This window comes from Ornithodoros turicata, chromosome 2 (genome assembly GCF_037126465.1).
Source record: "Ornithodoros turicata isolate Travis chromosome 2, ASM3712646v1, whole genome shotgun sequence".
Classification (NCBI taxonomy): domain Eukaryota; kingdom Metazoa; phylum Arthropoda; class Arachnida; order Ixodida; family Argasidae; genus Ornithodoros; species Ornithodoros turicata.
The window spans coordinates 67980263-68000837 of NC_088202.1; the positions used below are offsets into that span (position 1 = coordinate 67980263).

The 20575-nt window shown below is 44.4% G+C and overlaps 2 protein-coding genes and 2 long non-coding RNA genes across 4 annotated transcripts in view; all 4 read left to right on the forward strand.

Moving 5' to 3' along the window:
• The first annotated feature begins 1312 nt into the window (after positions 1-1312).
• LOC135383670 (uncharacterized) lies at positions 1313-4164 on the forward strand. Its single transcript, XR_010419995.1, has 2 exons — positions 1313-1495; positions 3874-4164. It is a non-coding gene; the product is annotated as an uncharacterized LOC135383670 (long non-coding RNA).
• Positions 4165-6489: 2325 nt separating this feature from the next.
• The window catches only part of LOC135383672 (tolloid-like protein 2), an 86827-nt gene continuing 72741 nt past the window's right edge, over positions 6490-20575 (forward strand). The window contains exon 1 of the mRNA XM_064613043.1: positions 6490-6571. The gene's annotated coding sequence lies outside the window, so the exon portion shown is untranslated. The remainder of the gene's footprint in view (positions 6572-20575) is intronic.
• Positions 14770-16157, forward strand: LOC135383671 (uncharacterized). Its single transcript, XR_010419996.1, has 4 exons — positions 14770-15554; positions 15650-15814; positions 15911-16000; positions 16106-16157. It is a non-coding gene; the product is annotated as an uncharacterized LOC135383671 (long non-coding RNA).
• LOC135386424 (uncharacterized) lies at positions 16176-17286 on the forward strand. Its single transcript, XM_064616335.1, has 4 exons — positions 16176-16222; positions 16379-16471; positions 16530-16598; positions 17069-17286. Exons 1-4 carry the CDS (start codon positions 16219-16221, stop codon positions 17284-17286), a joined length of 384 nt encoding a protein of 127 aa, XP_064472405.1. The 5' UTR covers positions 16176-16218.

Sequence of the window (20575 nt, forward strand, 5' to 3'; positions counted from 1 at the left end):
AGAGGTATCGCTTACGTTCCTGATAGAGTAAAGCAACAAATAATATACCATTCCATAGCCCCATGAATAATAAGGTATAAAGGTAAATTTTACCATTTTTGTACATCGTCTGGAAAGTTGCAGTGAACATAGTGCTTTTTGACGCTTTGAGTTAACTTTGATATTTTTGTCCAGACAAACCAAAACCGACACAGCACTGCCAACGCAGGTGCCTCTTCTCTAAATAAAGTGCAAGATATCACTACAATGTGACAAGAAATAGCCTTACAAGGCACGCTCAAACCCGCGCGCGACGACATCTCTTCTGAGAGGCAGTTTTTTCGTCTTCTCCAATTTCCCGAACCGCGCAGCGCAGAGAATTCCGAAAGCGTTTATTTATCCTAACTGACCGATGGCTTCACCATCAAATTTCATCATCATTTTATCAGACATCAAATGTAGCGGCTTGTTCGATTCGACATGGAACTAACGTTTTGAGATCATTGCTTGGGCGTTGGTGAAGCTTAATGTTGTATTTGTCTTAATATTGGTCGCTCAACATCGGCAATAACACATTGTTGAAGCGTACTGGGAGCACAAAAATGGCTGCGACAAAAAAAAAGAGAAAGTCAGTACGAATAGGGAACTTGTGATGATCAAGATGTAAGAATTTATGTTTTATGCTGAAGTGTGTGTATGCGTGCGATTACACTATGCAGATCTGCGTACCGTTCCATGGCGTATCGGCAGTATACAGTGCTGATATTTGGCCATTATCTGAGCCCTCCGCGTTGAATTTCATGTGGACTTCATCGAACCCCTTGGGGACCTATATTCTCGTCGAAGTAATCGACCTCGATTACTTTGTGTTTTGCCTGTCATTGATCGTTACGTGAAGAAAGCGTGAAGAACAGAAATGAATGTCACGCGACCTTAACCGATAGTCGAGCTCTTGATCCCGCATTTTTCGTGATAAAGTAGTGCTCGACTAGTGGTTGAGTGCGCGTGGCATTCGCTTCGGTTCTTCACGCCTTCTCCAAGTAACGATCAATGACAGGCGAGACACAAAGTAATCGAGGCTGATTACTTTGTTCTTTTTTGCTCTGTTTGCTCTCAACAACATGGAGCTACGCCGGTCGATACGTCAAACGGGGCTTCCGCTCTGACCTCTGGAGTTCATGCCGCGAACTGCTGTATCGGGGAATTTTGCCTGTAAATCCACGACATCCGGACGGGGAAAGTTTGATTTCACACGTCGAAGGCAAGGACGCACGTGTTACTACCGGTCGAGAAACGACGGTATCACACAGAAACAACTTTTTCTTAGAACACCTGTAGCCGCCAAATGGCCTTGACCATTCCTTCTGAACTATACTAGCCGGGGCAATATGACGTTTCGTATAAATATGGCTGACGAAAAGAATCGGCCCTGCATACAGAGTCACTTGCGATTCCACTGCGCTTTGCTTCTCCATCGGTCGTGAGTGGAAATCTCGTCGTTGCAATGAGGACTGTTGTAAGTAACATTTGGTACTGCTTCGCACAGCTCTTGCGTCACATTGTGACCTGTTCCTGATGTGCTCCTTATCTATCTCGAAGTATATACATACGCATTTACGCTTCTCTTGATAGGGTGCGATGCTATTTGTTTATAGGTTATGACTCTACGAGATAAGAATTGCGTTTATTATTGTAGCACTCATATAGGAACATGGAAGTGACCCCGTATAAAATTCCTTGTAGCGACTCAATAATTGTTCTCCAGTAATTTATTTTGATTTTGCTGCGTTTATAAGTTCTGAAACATTTATGTTGTCGATGCCTAGTCGTTTTGCTTACATAAGGGCTGTGTAAAACCACGTATCCCGTTTAGTGGTGGCACAATATTAATTTCTCATGCGATTACACTAGTTAGCTCACTCTGAACAAACAACCGAAACAGGAAGTGACTCAGTCAACGGCGAACCAAGAGGCTTCTCGCTCACTAGATTCACATTGATTCGTGAAAGCGAAGTAGAAACTGACCTTGAGGTGGAGGAGCTATCATCATCTGGTGTTGTTCCGCAAAACCGACACTAAATGCCGCCAACAGCCAATGTATCAAATAACCTAAACACAAACTAATGAGAAAATATGCTAACATTCGTGAAACAAATCTGTATTGATAGCAACTGGATGCATATTATATTAATATTATATATTCACACGAATAGGCATTTGTACTTCCTCCCCTCTCCAGACAAAAAGAAAGGGTTAGTGTCTGACTTTCTTCGCGTTAAATGCCTCTCCGGAACTCGGGTGGTGGTGGTGGTGGTGGTGGTGGGGGGGGGGGTGCTTTTTAGTAGAGCAAGGGTTTGAGATGGTTGGTTCATATTGAATTAAAAACAATTAAAAATCCCCAGTGCTGGGTAGGACAAGGACAGAGGATAAAAGGACAAGGACCGGCACTGAACTGCAACCAAGTGAAGTTTATTTTTCGAGCAAACCAGTGACACCCCTCTCACCCCGCAAAAACCGACCAAAAGAAAGCGCTATACACTAGAGACAAGTTCTTCCAAATCGGCTTGCCTATCTGTTGTTTCGTGGGTTGATAAATTATTCTATTGTCTTGGTGAAATCAATGGATGCCATACTAACACAATTATCCCCTTCCTCTCGAATATACCTAGCCTCCTGATAAAGAAGCTTCCCTCTTCCATGCCCGTGAAAAAGAATTTGCGTTCCGCGATATGCTATTCCTCGGGGTTCCGCGGGGTGCTATTCCTCGCGGATTATTGTCGCAAGACACGCATATGCTAACTTTATATGTGCTGGTCATAGTCCATTGTTGTATTGGAATGACAGTTTCACCAGACGTAAGCACAGTTTACTATTAAATCGTGTACGTGATACGTTATGCAATGTAATCCGTAATGGGAATTCGTGGCGAAATCGGGAGTTGGCCGATGAACGCCACAAATATGGACGCCACAAACATGTGAGCCCCGAACGCCTCGAACTTGCGTTTCTTGAAGTCGGGTTTAACTCGAATTGGTTCGAAACTGATTCGGGAGGGAATAATCAGGTAGAATCGGGTTTAACCCGAAAAAGTGAGACCCTATAAATATGTGTTATGGGAGGTCCGACCTGCCTGCGACGTTGCATCGTCATCTACATGTGTTTTGTATGTGAAATTCTTTTTTTGAGGTAAGGCACGGCTAGGAGTTCTGCGCTTTACAAGTAGAGCGAAAATAGGAAGTATTTTGTAGCTCATGCATTGAAGACACGTATTATACCCCTGTCACACGGGCATTTCGATCCTTCTCGAATCCGATCTGCATCGAACTTCCCGAGCACGCTCGAGTTTTGACGCTGCTACACGGCCACTTTCAATGCGCATTGAATGGTTGACCTGTGGCTCGAGAGGCGGCGCAACCGTCGCCGTCTGAGTACGTATCCGATTAACTGTTCCGGCTGTTGTCGCGCGGTGTCGAGAATATAGGCAAATGAATAAACGGAACTCATTAATTTCGCGTTTCCTATATAACAGCGATATTAGAGGTAATTTATCGTATACCGATGTAAGCATCATTTGTAGCTTCGCGCGCATGTCCGTCTTAAGTTATGACAGTTATGAATTAAAGAAAGTTCTTTAATTGGTACACCCGTTCGCGAACTATTTAACCAGGGGATTTAACTGAAACACCCTGTATATTTCAATGCCTATGGACTTTTGCAATAGTGGAATATGTTTTTATTCAGGTATGTATCTTCGGGTCTATATTGCTTTTGATTGTTGTACGCGTCTCTATAACAGCATTCTGGCGTGCACATAACCTGTCACACGCATTCGTTTTTTTTTTTTTTTACAACGCCCACTTCTTGGCAGCATACCTTATCTCTTTCGATTTACAGATTGCTTTGCTGGTTCTGCTGGTTGCTGTGTCCGCAGCTTACGCTGGCTACCTAGGCTATGGATTCCGTCCGTACGGCTATGGTGGATTTGGTGGCTATGGCGGCTTTGGTGGACTCGGCTACCGTCGCTTCTATGGAGGCTACGGCGGATTTGGAGGCTATGGAGGCTTCGGCAAATATGGTGGCTTCTACGGATAGATGTTCACACCGCCATCGACGAGAAAAGTTTTCATCATTCACGACGAACAAACAAGAACAATGACCAGAGAATAAACTTGTGTACAAAATACAGTCTGTGTTTGCCGTCGTTCTTTAGTGGGAGTTGCCGAAATACGAGAGATCGAAATGCTTTACAACAACGCATTCGCTAGCCTTTAAAAAAGAAAGAAAAAGAACATGACTACATAACATGGTTAGATACATGGGAGAACTGACGTTCTGAGCCTGGAACAACATACAAAAGAACAAATCCAGAAGATGTGGGTTCGAGTCCTACAGCTGGCTAACTTTTCAGTGACTTCCATCTTTCATGGTTAGATACGCCTACCTTCCGGAATGATATGGTCCCGCTTCCTGATTTATTGGAAATGGCAAGTGTACGCTTTTTCCTATCGATTTGAATGAATGTTCACAGATAAAAAATCTCTCTCCTTAAGCGATAACTGTGTCATATGGCACAATGTATTTGGTACAGAGAGTGCTATGCGGTCAAGTTCGCTTCTAAGAGTTATACGGACATTTCACGAACGATGTAAAGCATACCATACACACTGAGACGAGTCGGAAGCTTACCACAATTTTAAACATCGAGTAGTTTGTGACGCCATGATTTATTCGACGGCACAGAATAATGTGTGATCATGCTCGCCATCCTGCTTGACATAGACTGTTTGCCTCCCTTTCTTATAAAAAAGATCCACACGAAGACAGTTTCCCGATTAGTGCCAGCAAACGACAGAGAAGACAGAAACCTTTCGTGGAGTAGGATATGGCATAACCAATTCTTCCAAAAAATTACGGAACACACAAGGAGAAGCAAAGAGCATCGGGGTCATGTCGCTTTGCTGTTCATCTCGATAGCCCGCCCGAAAGACAGAGTTGGCGGAAAACTAGCGAGTACAGAGGCAACGAGAGTCGAACACAAACCACTCTATTGCCGGTCAGATGTACCACCGACTACACTACGCCAACATCACGCTCTCGCAAACATACCAAGGCTTCGATCGTGAAGGCTCGGACACACATTCAGTTTGACCGAATTATCTATTACATTGTCTTCCAGGCACGCTTACGTTTCTGACATGCAAACGGCATTTTTGATAGCAACACGTAAATTGCGGGGGCTGATAGAACAATTAAGGCAAGCACAAGATTTAAGCCTCACCAGCGCACAACCAATGACTTTTAGAGATGGAGTTGAAGAAAAGTCCACGAGTGCTGATGGGGGAAATCGAACTCACAGATCCCTGATTATTGCCCCTCGTCCAATACATGTGCTGGGGAACATGCGGACAGACACGCGCATAAACGTGCATTTACCTTCACGCATAAGTGATTTGGAGTGACCAGTTCCTCGGCTTATAGATTTTAGCCCCCCGAAGCAGCTGCTGCTCTGGGTTGCGAAAACTCGTGGACAGATGGAAAGAGGACAACAGGAAGGAGTGGGGAACAGGGGGAAGCCTGTGTCCTGGGCCGACTTGAGGGGTACTGTACCGACATTTCTCTGTTACATGGGAGTCAACATTTGTATATTTTGCTTCCAACACGTAACCTATAGCCACATAATAAATCTTTATTTAGTAAAAATCCACGTCGTTCCAAAATAAAAACAAAGGCCAGATATTTGCACGTGGTGAGAACATGAATACGAGGGGTGTGAATATCAACTGTGTCTCAAAGAGTAATTATATCAAATGTAGCTATTTCAAGTGAACATGATGGAAGGGTTAGAAACGTATCAACGAATCAATCGAAGCATGCCCTCACAACTGAACTGCTTCCTAGTTTGTAAAGCCCTCAATCAAAAAGGCAAGCGAAGATATGAAGCAAGATACTTATTTTCTTTTTCTTCATATTTAGTTCATATCACTCCTGCAAAGTAACTATGTGGGCCAAAATGCGCGAATGATGACGACGACTGCCCAAAGCGTTTTGCGGAGAGTACCAATAGAGTATAACGTGAGAGGTCTGGGAGATTCGGATACACGTCAAATATTTAAATTTCTGCTCGCGATTTTTTCGTCGCCAACGGAAATAATGGAGGATCCGGAAGTGCAGAGATGAGATTAGCGACATCTGAATCTCAGTGACAATTTTGACGTCACATTTTCTAATCAATGAGACTTCATTGCAGTCCTCCATGCATCATGTTCAAATGGAGCGTGGGCGCTTTTTATACGGCGTCTCCTATTGTGTTGCCATTATTATGGCATGATTATGGAAATACTCTCATTTAGGAAACCTACCCGAATGTTCACAGTTACTCAAACACACGTCGATTTCATAACTGCAATTTCTAATGACGACAATAATATTCGCTTGGACAACAATGGTGCGCCAATGTAGTTCAGTTTAGTAAATTCAAGCGGACTTAGCGCATCCCACGGAATCTTGTAACGTATCGAAAAAGACGAAGCTGTTCAGCTAGATTCCATTCCTGTTCTAGCACATCATTATTGGAGCCTGGTTTTTTCGCTTGGTAAGGAAAATTATACTTCCTGGTTCTTGCTAAGGAACTAGTTTTCATGAGCCTGTTTAGATTCTTATGGGTAATGGGCTGCCTTCCTCTCTTTTTCACCTTTTCCTACCACGGAATCGCACAATTCTGAGTTTGGCGTTTGTATTGTAATTTTGGGGGTTGGTGTTTGGAGGAATATGATGCTACAAAAGTTAAGACAATGTTGATACAAAGCTTGTAGAGGAAATAATGTTTCGCGTACTCGAAGTACAACCCACGAAACGCCCGGAAAGAGTGTGAACAGTGAGTGCCCCCGTGATATAATTACTCTAGCGCACCAGGGCAAATGCGGAAGGTTCAATGTCATCTGAATGAGATGTTGTTGCCAAGATACTGAGCTGTTATTGATATGGTCTGCTGGCATGGAAACAAACGAAATGGGTCCATCTGATCCAGTGTCGTACATAGCGGCGCTATCTAGTAGCGCCGCTACCGTATTCAGTAAACAGTAGCGCAGCAGCGATCCCGGTAGATTTTAAATTTGTAACGGTAAAAGTATTTCCGCTACAAATATGGGTAGCGGCGGACTCTTTTCTCCGCTACCGCTACCTTTCATAATATGGAAGACGTGGTACACAACAGAACAGAAAGAAAGAGGAGAGAAAAGAGAACGGCGAAAGCGGCGGGTTTTTCTTTTTAGGGGGAGCTCCGTTTATGGAAGTAGCCGAAGTTGTCCTGTGGCGAGTTCAATCTGTCCTTTTTTTTCCGCCATCATCAACATCATCAACGGTGAAGCAGAATATTTCTTACTTCTTTGAATTATACTTGCTAATCAGGCAGGCTGATGGACCATCTTCCACAATTTCTCTTACTCTCAGAAGCTAAGTGCAATCGATTATATTTAAGAATGTAATAAATAATAATAATAGTAAATAATAATAATAATGATGATATGGACAACGAAGCTAGTTCCTGTCATACAATCAGTTGCAAAACTAGTGTGAGCGTGTAACACATTTAAAACAGTGTTTTGTAACTTTATTGTTCAGATGAGATAAACAAAGCGTCGCGGAACAGGAATACGAAAATATATCGCAAACGCTACGAGATATCGCCGTAGTCCTTGCGCTCCAAACGTAAAGCCGGCTTTGCTTTAAGGTGTTTGTGCCGCAGGTAACCATTTATGGCATGATAGGGTTACCCTGCACAGGTTGCCGAACAGGATCTAGTTTTTCTCTCACATTAAGTACGTTACACTGTACGATAGGTGAGCCATACAAAATGAAGAAACAATATTATTCGGGAGTAAGAGTATGCAAACATGCATAATAATGCTCTTTGCACACTTGCTTGGGGGATGATGACACAGGGGATTAACAGTATACAATGATTTGCAGCGGTTGACATGTTTAGGGGAGGGATACGTATAGTTAAAATGACATCGCATGTTCAGGGAAAATATGCGTGATATTTTTTGTCCTCTAAAACCTTCATTAAAGGACAACGGAAACGAAATTTGTCCATTGCAAAAAGGGGACCGAACAAGGTGTAAATATTATGTAAAATTATGGTGCCAGTAGTATTTTGCAAGTACGCTGTGCCGATGGCCATATTTCTGACGATTACGAGAGCGCTGGGCCGCCCACCCGACACGATCGCCCATGGAGCGCGCCAAGCATTGCGGGAAAATCTGAGGAGCGCGTGACGTCAAATATCTCTCGCGCTCCATGTGCGGCTGCCCGGCACAAACACGGCGAATTCTGAATAACGCCTGAAGATGTTTGATTCGGAGATCTCGTGGAAGTCTGAAGACAATATATCCTATGAGAGATGGGTTCGTACATGCTTCTTCGTCTCCGTTCTTTCCCCGTAGCAGGAATTAGACGTACGCCGAAACACCAAATGAAATGAAGCGAAATGAAAGTCAGGAACTCCAACAGGAGAGCCAACGTGCGTCACTTCCGTGGTCTGCTACGGCGGCGCGGCGACGCTCACCAGGGGCTCAGAGTGCTCCACGGCCGAATTTTATATCGCGATTGTGGCGGCGTTTCAACTAATATACGCAAATCTAAGTCGAATTCCGGATTGTTTTGGTACACATCGCAATATCAGGCAAATAGCTTTGCAGCCTATTTTCGTTTCCGTCGTCCTTTACGAAAATAATCCCACACGGGTAGACCCTTCCTGAGGAACTCATGCACACACACACACACAAAAAATAGTGTGAAAGGTAGCTGCTGGGAAAGTCAAGCGCTAAGAGAACCCGTTGTGTGGCTGGAAGTAGAGTCACTAAATAAGCTTCGCTTCAAAGTGCCGACACTGAGGTCCAAGGGAGACCAGGAACGCCATCTTGTTTCCGCACCACACCGGTACCATCCCCAGTTGAGGATCAAAGACAGCTAACATAATGCTCGCTATGGGATAGAGAAACGTGTATGATTGTTGTGCGATAATCCGTGTATTGTCCACTATAGTGTCCCGAGGATGTCAAGGCGAGCTGAAGGCGGTTAGCCTTGATGACCTGCTTGCAAGTGAAAGGAACATTTCACCCGCGCACGATAGATGGCACAAGTGTACGAAGTTGGGGTAGTTGGTATCTTGACATATTGTTGAATGCAGCATTTTTCATTCATGTCACACCAAATTGGTTAAAAGGGGAATTTTGTCAACGGCACTTTGGTCTTCCTTGAGTAAATCATGTGAACACCAAATACAAAGCAGCTTCGCCTCTCAGGCCCAGAGGTTGATGGAGGGAGGCTACCCGCTTTCATTTTTGCAGAACGTTGCTGAGATCGTCTTGCAGAAGGTAAAGGGCAAGGCGAGAAGCCTGCGTAACGAGTTGAGGGGCAAGCCTATAATAATGCCATACATTCATACATTGTCTCACAATTTCGAAAATGTGGCTAATAGGCATGGGGTTCCAGTAGTTCTGACTGCTCCTATGAAGCTCCAGGGTTTGTGTTCTAGAGTCAACAACCCTAATCCCACAGGTGAATGTAAAGTGCAGCACAAAAAAGAAGCTTTTGTGAGTTGCCGACAGCAAGTAGTTTACAGCATACCGCTCTCACACTCTTAAAAAAATGAGTCAACCTGGTCCCTTTCAGGGTTTTTGCGGCTTGTCCGTAGGGGGCACCTATTGGGGGTGCTAACTTGAACCCATTGAAGGACCCTTTAAAAGGATCACGTTTGAACCTTTTGAAGTGTCCGTCATTAAACCTTTTAGTGGTTCCCAACTGAACCCATAAAGGGTTCGTGTTTAACTTTGTAGCCATGTGCAGCCTGGAATGCTCAGAAGGTGCTCCCTACGGTTGCGACTCACTTTCTGACTCTGTGGGTTGAGTACCTTTTGTGGGAATAAACCCTTCAGCTGTGTTTGAGACATTCCGTGTGTATGTCCCTCATCTCAGGGTTTCGCTATCGTGGACTCTTATTTTCGTTTGGTTAGATGTGTTGCATGAACAAAAATTCCAAGCTTGTGTTGCAGTTGGTCCATCTGATTTCTCACAGCTGATTACTACATACCCAAAAAAATCATGTATAATAATTTTAGAGGCAAATTTCACATACGTTGCTCAAGCGAGAAAGCTCTGACCCTCTAGTTATCGTACTATACATGCACAGTCACGTCGTCTCACACGTTTCCATGGCATATTATTGTATACTTGAAATCTGTGCACAAAGATGTGATACTTGCTAGGCTTTAAGTTCAGAAATGTAAACTCGAAATGCTGAAATGTGTGCTTACAAGGACACTTTACATGAAACAGAATAGCAGCAATGTTGTTCATGAAGTCGTCACTGATTCTTCTTAGTCCTGAAGAAAAGCTTCACCATTGATACGGATGGAGTAGGCACTCTCGCTGACCTTTTGCCATTTCCCACAATTTACGGCCACCGTGGCTATTGGGCTCTGAAAAAAAAGTCGTGCAGAAACAAGCTCTACAAAAATGTGTACCGTCAGTACAAAGCAGCAGGGTAAGTAACGCTAAGCGCCGATATTTATTTGCGGTACGATTATGTACACAACACACAATATGTACTGGATTTAAAAGCACACGTTGTATTTTTTCATTGACAACTATAAAGGAGCAAGTATACCGTCTTTCACAGCAGTTTTGTGCCCAGTCGTTTTACTATCTTACATCAACACCCGAACACATAACACTGCTCTAAGCAAATAAGGTTTTGTTACATAACCTTTTAACAACCATAAACTATCTCTGAGGTACAAAGAGGCAGTGTACAAGTTGTAACAAATGTACGCACGTGACTTCGTTGTTATTACCGATCTCCTTCGATACCAGTACGTGCGCTACTGCACACGATAATTCCACATAAGAAATCGATGCGATTAGTACACGATTTCGGTCGTTACATCTTAACAACCTGCACACTATTCACTATCCACACCGCACATCCACACTCCAGCCCTCGCATAAAATTCCAATTCACTCAAGCAAGCGGATATCAAAATGGCATACCTTCCCAAGCAAGCAATGGCCGATGGCCGACGGTTGGATAAGAACCGGATGCCGGTTGGCCAACGACGTATCGGCCAACCAATCTTGATTCGATGTTGGTCAGCGCATGGTTCAACGGTGCCTGTCAAACGGTCAACCAGCCATCATAGATCCGGTATTGGGCGGCACACTGCACAACGATGCTTGGCAAATAGTCGGCCAACCAAGATTGCTACAATGTTAGCTGACACTTTGCACCCAAGTTATTCTGACGGACGTACACAATGTAAGCCAGCATTGCGCATACTGGTTGAACAAATGCCTTGCTTCAATATTTGAGGCGAGTGTGCAGCAAACGTACAACAGTGCACATGTTGAGCATTTTATTGGTCTAGCAGTTCCTGAGGATATGACCAACGGCATATCGAAGTAGGAAAAAGCCGTTAAGTCATGGTTTCTCCACTACCGCTCAAAAAATTACAATTTGTGCACGGTACCCCCTTGCCAGCTTGCGGTACCAGCAAAGAAAGCACATATGTTTCAGCAGTCTATTATACCGAACATAGAAGTAACGGCAGATACAGGCTGAAAAAAAACAATAACAGAACACGGCGCCATTTGCATTAAGGGAGCCAGGAGAAACATAACCCCGCAGTCTTGCATCATGTGAACCATTCGGAGGCACAATGTTCAGTCTTAGGCATTGTTTAAATGTTTTAAATGGAAGACTGAATTTTTGCTGCGTTTTTTAAATTTATTCTTATGATGTATTCAAGTAAATGCAAGTTGTGTAGCCCCGCGCCATGCCGATCCGATCCACTTGTGCCCGCCATAATTCGTCTTCGCTTGCTCCGTGGCCTGCTGTCTTGTCCTTCTTGCTTGATAGACATCACTTGTTTGCAAAACCCGACATTCGCCAGGTCATCCTTGCCTGAGCCTCTCATCATACTGGATCGTTTGGCGTAAGTAACATTTCGCTGTCATAAAAAATATGCTAGGCGTTCGCTGTGTCACGTCATGCTACTCTCTGTTTACTCCATGTGCCCATGCATGTGCCTCATTGTAAAACTGCCCATGTGATACATTGTCTTCGTGCATAATGTAAGAAATTGTATAACCCTCTCGGAGCAAAATCAATTTACCCCCTGTTCTCTTCATCTGAATTTGTAATACAAAGCTTTAGCAGGGGGATACACCCAGTTCGCCTTCACGCTTTTATAGTGCGATGATCATATGTTAAAAGCCTAAAAAAAACTGTTACACGAGATTTTGAGTTCTCAGTCCCACTATGGCCCACAAGCGTCCCAGTGAACCCGACACAGAGTTTCCAAAACGCGGATATACGAGGCTGCTGACTTTGGAAATTGACATCAGTGTTAGGCGTGCGTTAAATAGGTTGAATAACATTTGCTGAGCTGTTGCATCTGTGCCCGAGACTCGGGTAGCGTCCCCACCAGGGTTTATAATGAATTTAAAGGAGGCTTTTCGTTTTTTCTTTTGAGTAAGGAACGTATCATGTGATATGACGTGACGTGATAAAGAAAAAAAGTGGGTCGAACTGGCTACCCCAGTACGCTTACGCACAGAAAAATGTATCATGTGAGCTTTGTTAGGCTACAATGTTTTATATGGTTTTAGCTCGTTGATTGAGAGAAATCGTAACTAATGCATACTACATGTCATTTTCTAGGTTGTACAGATGTCAGAACTGGGAGATGTGACGATCGATTCAAGGGAACACTGGTAACGAGCTACGACACTCTGCGATGAAATAAGTACCAACGCATTAATAATGAGTGAACAAAGGCAAGAAGCGAAAAGGGTTAGGCGCAAGCAACTAGAGCGCGTGGCAAAAGAAACTAAGGAATGCATGCAATTCGTCGAATCCTTTGTGGGCACCCATTTACATCCAAAACCTTCAGCTTCACTGAATGTAAGCAGTCCTGCGCTCCCTGCTGCGAGAGCAGTGTCCGCTGATGAGACTGTTAATCTGAGCCAAGGCTTTCGTGGACCACAGGAGAGTGAGAGCTTTTCTTTGCCTACCCAGACAGCACAATTGCCTCCCTCACCGTCAGGAGATCGAGAAGTGGAACATGGGACTGGCTTTTCCCCAGATCAGTTCACAGCTTCATATCATTCGTTCCCTGATCACCATGACGAACACATTCATGACACAACATCCTCAGATGACGACACTGAGTCGGAAGCTGAGATTGCAGAAGATGATTTCGTTTCTGGGCTGCGGACGTGGGTAATTTCTAATAACATCCCAAGGGGCTCGGTGGATGAACTTTTGCAGTTATTGAAGCAGAAAATTCCACAACTGCCCAGAACGTTTCGAACGCTGCTTGGAACTCCCAAACAAACACCGGTTGTGAACATGGGAAATGGACAGTACATCCACTTTGGTGTAGCTGCAGAACTGAATGCCAGACTTGAGGCATGTAGTTTGATGAGGCAAGGTACGATCCAGCTTTCAATCAATATTGATGGGTTACCAATTTTCAAAAGCAGCAACACCAGCTTCTGGTGCATCCTTGGCCTCGTTCACAGTTCTACGTGTCGTGATTGCAGCACAGTGTTCCCGATTGGGGTATTTTGTGGCTCGGGAAAGCCACCTCTTGACGATTTCCTGCGAGCTTTTGTCGACGAATGGGGGAGCTTAGTAGATAACGGCATCCAATGTAATGATGTAAGATACCAGTTAGCACTCAAGGCAGTCGTCTGTGATGCTCCTGCCCGGGCATATGTGAAAGCCGTGAAAGGTACCAACGGAGCATTTGGGTGTGAAAAATGTACTACTGAGGGCGAGCATCATGGCAGAAGGGTCTTTCCAGAGCTCAAAAGTCCCTTGAGGACTGACGAGTCTTTCTTTCTGCAGACACAGGAGGAGCACCACACTGGTGTGTCCCCTTTAACTGAAATTGGTGTGCCCATGGTCTCCGCCTTCCCATTAGATTATATGCACCTGGTGTGCCTTGGCGTGACAAAAAAGCTCCTGGAATGCTGGCTTGGTGGGGCCTTGACGGTGAGACTGGACCATTTTAGTGGCGCTACTCTTTCTTCTAAGCTTAACTCCATGAGGGAATATGTTCCTTCTGATTTTGCAAGAAAATGCAGAGGCCTGAAGGAGCTCAAACGTTGGAAGGCCACGGAGTTCCGCTTCTTTCTGTTGTACGCAGGGCCTGTTGTTTTGCAGGGCATTTTGCGTGGTGAGCTCTACCAACACTTTTTGTGCTTTCACGTTGCAATAACTATCCTGGTCAGTCCTCATCTCCGTGAACTCATTGACTATGCTGAAGAATTGCTAGTCTACTTTGCTGAAACTTCTATAGCACTGTATGGCATTGAGTTTCTGGTGTATAACGTACACTCCCTAATCCATCTTGCAAATGACAGCCGCCTGCATGGCCCGCTAGATGGTTGCAGCAGCTTTCCGTTCGAAAGTTTTATGCAGGTGTTGAAACGCCACATCCGCTCAGGCAACAGGCCCCTCCAACAGTTGTACAGAAGAATCTCTGAATTTATAGCATCAAAGTCCATGAGTTGCCACAAAAAAAAAATAGACGTAGCTGTGGTGTTGTGCCTTCTTCTGTTCACAGCAGCGGCCCTGTAGTCCAAGGCTGCAACAGCCAGTACAAAAGGGCATATTTTCATGATTCCGTGGTGTCTACGAAGGCAAGGGACAGATACTTACTGTTGGGCAGTGGCAGAATTCTTGCAGTGCAGAATATCGTTCTCGTGAATAACACAGTCACCTTTGTCGGTAGCATGTTTAAGAGGCAAGAAGAACTCTATGTGTCACCGTGTCCATCATCGTCACTCTCGGTTTACCTTGTGTCAGAGCTGGACACTGCCCTTACTTCAGTCCCCTCTTCCGACATTGTCTGCAAAGGCATGTGTTTCCCTTGTGCTCAGAAGCATGCCTTTTTCCCACTTTTTCACGCGTGCTCTCGGCAAACCTAAATATGCCTGTCTGGCATTCACATGACGTGGACGGCATTTAGTCAGTACAATTCATATTCTTGTCGAAGTACTGTCATTGTACTGTAATTTTAATAGTCATCACGTGGATCAGTAGAGACCCAAAATGAATAAAGAGTGACTGAGAGACGTAAAATAGTTGTGTCTGTCCATTGCTTTGCGCGGCCTGTGCCTTCCTTGCTTTGTTACTCGAACTCAGGCGTGCTCATCACAGGTTTCTACCAATCCCTTGCCTCTGTCCATGTCATCTTACAAGCACTATGCAGCTTCGTTTGATTTGCTTTGAAGTTGCAGCAGCCTACTTTGCCAATGGTGTTCTACGCATTTTGTATTGACTGTATATACTTTGTACATACATAATTCTAGTTTCCATGTGGTTGAATTCCGAGACCGGAGTACGTATGTTGTCTCCTCCCGGTGGGTAACTGAAACGGTTGCTGGATTAGTCGTGCTATGGCCAGAGCGGGTATCGAAGCTGCAGCTGGCGAAACTTCTAAGAACCCATCAGCCTCCAAGTAACACGTGGGAGCCCAACCACATTCGCATACTGCACACAACAGGTTAGCGTGTATATGACTTGCATTTAGCTGCATGCAGAAGGCGCAAGAGATGCCCAACTGATTCATTTCATTTACTTCAATTTTTATCATTTCAGACAATATTGATGAAGCATTTGACGTCTTGTGCACGGCCGAGGATACATCAAACTTTGAAGACAGAGAAAGTCAGAAAAAAACAAGGAAAGACCGGAAGCGAGTCGTACTGTCTGAGAGTGAAAATGATCTAACAGAACACGAAGTGCCTAAAGGAAAGAAGAGAGGTCTGATAGCAGTTAGAGCATTGAATAACCTCTTATTGTGAATTCTCTACAATATACTTTCTATATAATAGCAATATGACTTCTTTGCAATTTCAGGCTTTCACTATGCTCCAAAGAAGATTCCTCCTCCGCCACAGTTGCCACTTCGATCGTGCAAGCCCCGCCACAGCATTACTCAGCCACAAGGTAGTGAAAATTTTACAGTGGAAGCTGTGCTGTGAAAGGCTGTTCAGTGCACACCACCTGTTTTGCTGACACTTTTGAATAATTGTCTCATTACTTGAACGCTAGACTCGAGGCAGATGTACAGATCAACAGTGCCTGCAGCCGCATCACAGATTGCTGACACGCACTCCAGTGGCCATCTTCAACAGCCACAGCCACACCAGTCAAGTGCAGGCTGCATGGGTATGCTTTTACTTGAGATGCATCCTGTTCAGTTACTATGGCTTACTTTGTTTCTGATCATTATTTGGAAATATATTTAATCTTGATTACATTATGGAGACATTGATGAGTGATATTTTATCATTTGAAGTACCTATGATGCCCCAGTTGTTTCAGGTGATGACATCACGCTGGACGACGTTCCTTCCTATGCAGCATCCGACGCCCTCTCTGAATCTTGCCACGAAGAGTATCCAGCACAACCTACTGGTAAACTACCCATTGTTCACCTTTGTTTGCCAGTTGTAAATTGATAAGCACATCCCAGGTTCTTCAGTCAATCAAGTCTTAAAAGAAGTGCATAAGACTGTATTGGCACTGGAGGCCAGGCTCATTGGTAAGTGGGAATTACTTTTTCCTTACTTTGGATTGTTTGTTGCATAGCATCTTGCAGTATATCTCGCACTTGAGTGGAGCACGAGTACACAGGGCAATGCCCTCAACTGAATCTGTCTGTAAAACAGCCATGACAGTCAAAGTACGGATGCCAAAGAAATGGCTAAACCGCATGAGTGTAGGTTCGAATTCATAATGGTGGAGAGTTGGCAGAGTAGGTGAGGCATGCAAGGGAATCTAGTGCAAGCCCCTGGCACCAAGGCACATTCCAGTTGTGCTTGACCAGCTACATGTTTTTTAGTGTTGCGCTATATTCATTTCATCATGGACTTCTTAGCTGCCACATTTCATCTTGCGGTGTATTAATATGATATCTATCTCTGTTTGTACATGTCAACGGTGTCCTCGTGTTAGAATATTACTCGAGAAATTTTATATCTACAGCTCATGGGTGCTGCTTCTATTTAATAGCTTTCCAGGTGAAGTGTTTTCAACACAACAAAGAAATGCTGCTCATGCTCAAGCAGCAACAGAAGCAGCAGGGTCATGCGTTGCTAGCGCTGCATTTACCTGATGGGTGTCCCCAGCTGCCAGCCACAACTTTTTTGCAGTTGGAAGAATTTGACAGATTCCTTGAGGGCAGGGAGAACATGTCAATGACTGTGAGTGTATTACATCGATTGCTCTAGACATTGGTTTGCTAATTGGTTTTGTTCCTGTTTCTTTTTGTTTAAAATAATTTTTATTTTGCACAGGTGCAGTTCTTTGCCGCAAAAGGAGGCTCAGACAAAAAAGATGTTGTTCGTCAGATCCTTAAAGGCATTTTGAAGGACAGTCTTGCTGTGTCGTGTAGTTGGAAGGGCTCAAGGGGAGAGAAACACCCATTCTCGCAACTAAAGAACCTCAGAAGTCTCATTCTAGGTAAGTATAGTTTTCAACGTCTCTCTGCTTGAAACATGTCTTGCACTGGCACGATAGCTTACTATGGCAAGTGTTACAAACAGAACATGATGAAGGGCGGTTTACTGTTTTCCTTCTCGCTTTGTTTAAAGAACGCTTGAGAAATTGATAAATTATTCATAGCATTGGTCTAGTAATTAGGACACTAAGTTTTCTTTTATATATCCACAGCATCAGCCAGGGGGCACTTCAGTGACATCACCGACACAGAGGTGAAGGGCACAATCAAGCTCTGGCTAACGCGGGCAAATGATCGTGGCGGAGGCCGAACACGAAGACGACAGCAAAAGCAGGGTGGGGATGGAACTGTGGTTGATGCAACCGGAGGTTCAGTTGAGGATGATGACGTTTGAACGACTCTCCTTTCAAGAATTGACTTTGTTTTTTCCAAGTTTTAACAGTTGCAGGTATTCCTGTCATTTGTGCCAAGTAGGCTTGCCATGTAGTTAAGCCGGAATTACCTCAGCAGAGTCTTGAGATACTGCCCCACACAGCATGCATACTGTACACAGGCTATCCATGCAAAGCAGTTACTAATGTGCCCCTCTTCAGTTGCAGTACTCATTCATACAACTTCTGAATGAAAATCCCTCCCTAACGACCTTTAGCTAACTAAAGATTGCTGGATTTTCGGTCTGGATTGGCTTTTATGTTCTAAAATGAGTACCACATTTGCAATTAAAATTGTATTAGTCATTACAATGGCACAAGGGTTATTAACTGTTTTACTGGAGTATCCTCTTTGGTTCATGGCTGTGCAGTTGTGCGTTTTATTGTAAGGGCTAATCTGTTTTAAATACTCTACCTCAACATTTCAGAAAGTGTCCACTATGGTTCATATTTCTGTTTTCATGTGCAATTCGTACAGCTGTGCTTGTTGGATTTACACTGTTTTTCTTTATCACTAGTCAAGCTTTTGACGTACTGTATCAGAAAAGTGTAACGTATTTCTAGTCAAGCTGCATTGAGTGCTTTCAGTGCCAACACTGTTTTATGTATACGTTCATCAATATTATTTTACAAAATACGTGTTTTGTCAGTACATGTTTTGCCTATGAAGGGAACTCAAATGTGCAAACCTCAGCATCTGGAACTCTGCAAGCGTTTTGAGTGTACATGTTGTACGGTTGTCTCAATGTTACACTTACTTTAAGCCAAGGAAAACTTTCTCAAGAAAATTCATGAACATCTGTATTTGTTTTTCATAAACTACAGCTGACTTTTCAGCAGAAATGAGTGGGCAAACGCTGAAATAAATTATACAGAAAATTACTTGAAGCATTGTTTCTATGAGTACCTGTAATTTCAGAGCCACCAAAGGTGCATTATAATACAGTTGGCAGAAGGTTGGCCAGACACGGTTGGGCTGAGGTTGGTTAAGCATTGGCAGAAGGTTGGCAAGGAGTCGGCAGAAGGATGGCAAAAGGTTACCAAGGCACCACTGGCCATGGTTGGCAAGGCGTTGTCAGGACGCTGGCCAGCCGATCGTTGGCAAATGGACGGCCAGGAACAGATTCATACCAAAAACCGACCTTGTTGGCAGACGTCCTGCCGACCACGGCCAGGTTGGCCAGCCAACCTCCCGCCAACCTTGGTCCAATCTCTTGTTGCTGCTTGGGTTCAAACATGGCGCGGCGGTGGTTTCCGTATTACAGTTCACTAGTCACTGTCACACGTTGCTCTGATTCCACGATTTGATAATTCCACGTCATATTACTCATGTGCAACACCCTGCAAATGATAAGAACGCGTCTGTTGTAACAGCGAGTCTGGGTATTCACAGTCGTAGCTCACCTGAGCAGCAAGCAAGAACACGAACGACGTCCAACTTTCCCAACGCCGATGCGCCTGGCGACGCTGCCACATCCGGGATTTTTCTCACTCGAAGAGTTTGGGTTTGCATTTCGCGTCGTGCATGAAGGCTAAAATCGAAACGTTGCTTGTCGTCAGATTACATAGACGTCTAGCTACAATGAATACTCACCTCTGATCAGCACCTCAGTAGCATTGAAACCGACGAGCCGCATGTTGCATCGCAACTTGTGGAAGCCTCTAACATGCAGGTGCGCCCTTTTCGCTCTGATTCGTTTGAGAACCTCCTTGACTGGCGTGGTAGCACCCTTTTTAGGTTACAATTGCTATTAAAGCTGCTCAGGCACCTCTTTTACCGTGGAAAAGGTGCATCGTAGTTTTCGAGGAGGAAAAAGGTTCAAAATCTACGCTCGGAACCTTTTTTTCTGAGAGTGCATGTGAACAACGATATATTGGGTAAACGGGGCGCTGCCTCAACACACGGCTGCTTGAGCATAGGGCAGCGGCGTCCAATTCAACTCCCTCAGTACACCTTGCCGTTCACTGTCGAATGTGCGGGTGCAAGCCTCTTTTTGGACACATTGAGGAAAAAGCTATGTTCAAACAAAAGATAGCAAGGGAGGTAGCTAAAGCATCTTTAATAATAAAGAACGGGGATATTTGTGTAAGCCAACCGTCCATTGACTTGTCTTTGGAAGAGATAGCATATCTGCATACGATGTAATCTTTGATGTGGATTAATATGCTCGGTACTTTGTCAGCCACGCGTGGCATGTGTGAAAGTGTTAGATAGTGACGGGTTAACTTTAAGCATGTGTGTTAACAGGGGGAGGGGACAGTGGATCTTATTCGTGTTTCAAACCTGTTCATCGTAAATGCTCTATTTTCCTTGTCCGTCCCGAAATAAATATTCTGCCAGTTGTGAGCAAGCAGCCGTGGTGTCAACTTCGTTCTTCCTTGTGTTGTTTCTTGCTGCATTCAACAATATGACGATAGATGGCATCGTCCGCTAAAATGCGCCTGAAGTGCGCGTGCGCGTGGCTGCCGTGGCGCGGAAACAAGATGGCGCAACAACAACAACTTTATTTTCGACCTTGGAGAGTGGGGAGTTTCATCGCCACAGGCGATACTCTACCCCATTGCTGGATGGAATGGGGGGAATAAAATAACGAGCCCCTTCACAATAACGATCGAAGTCCGATGGTA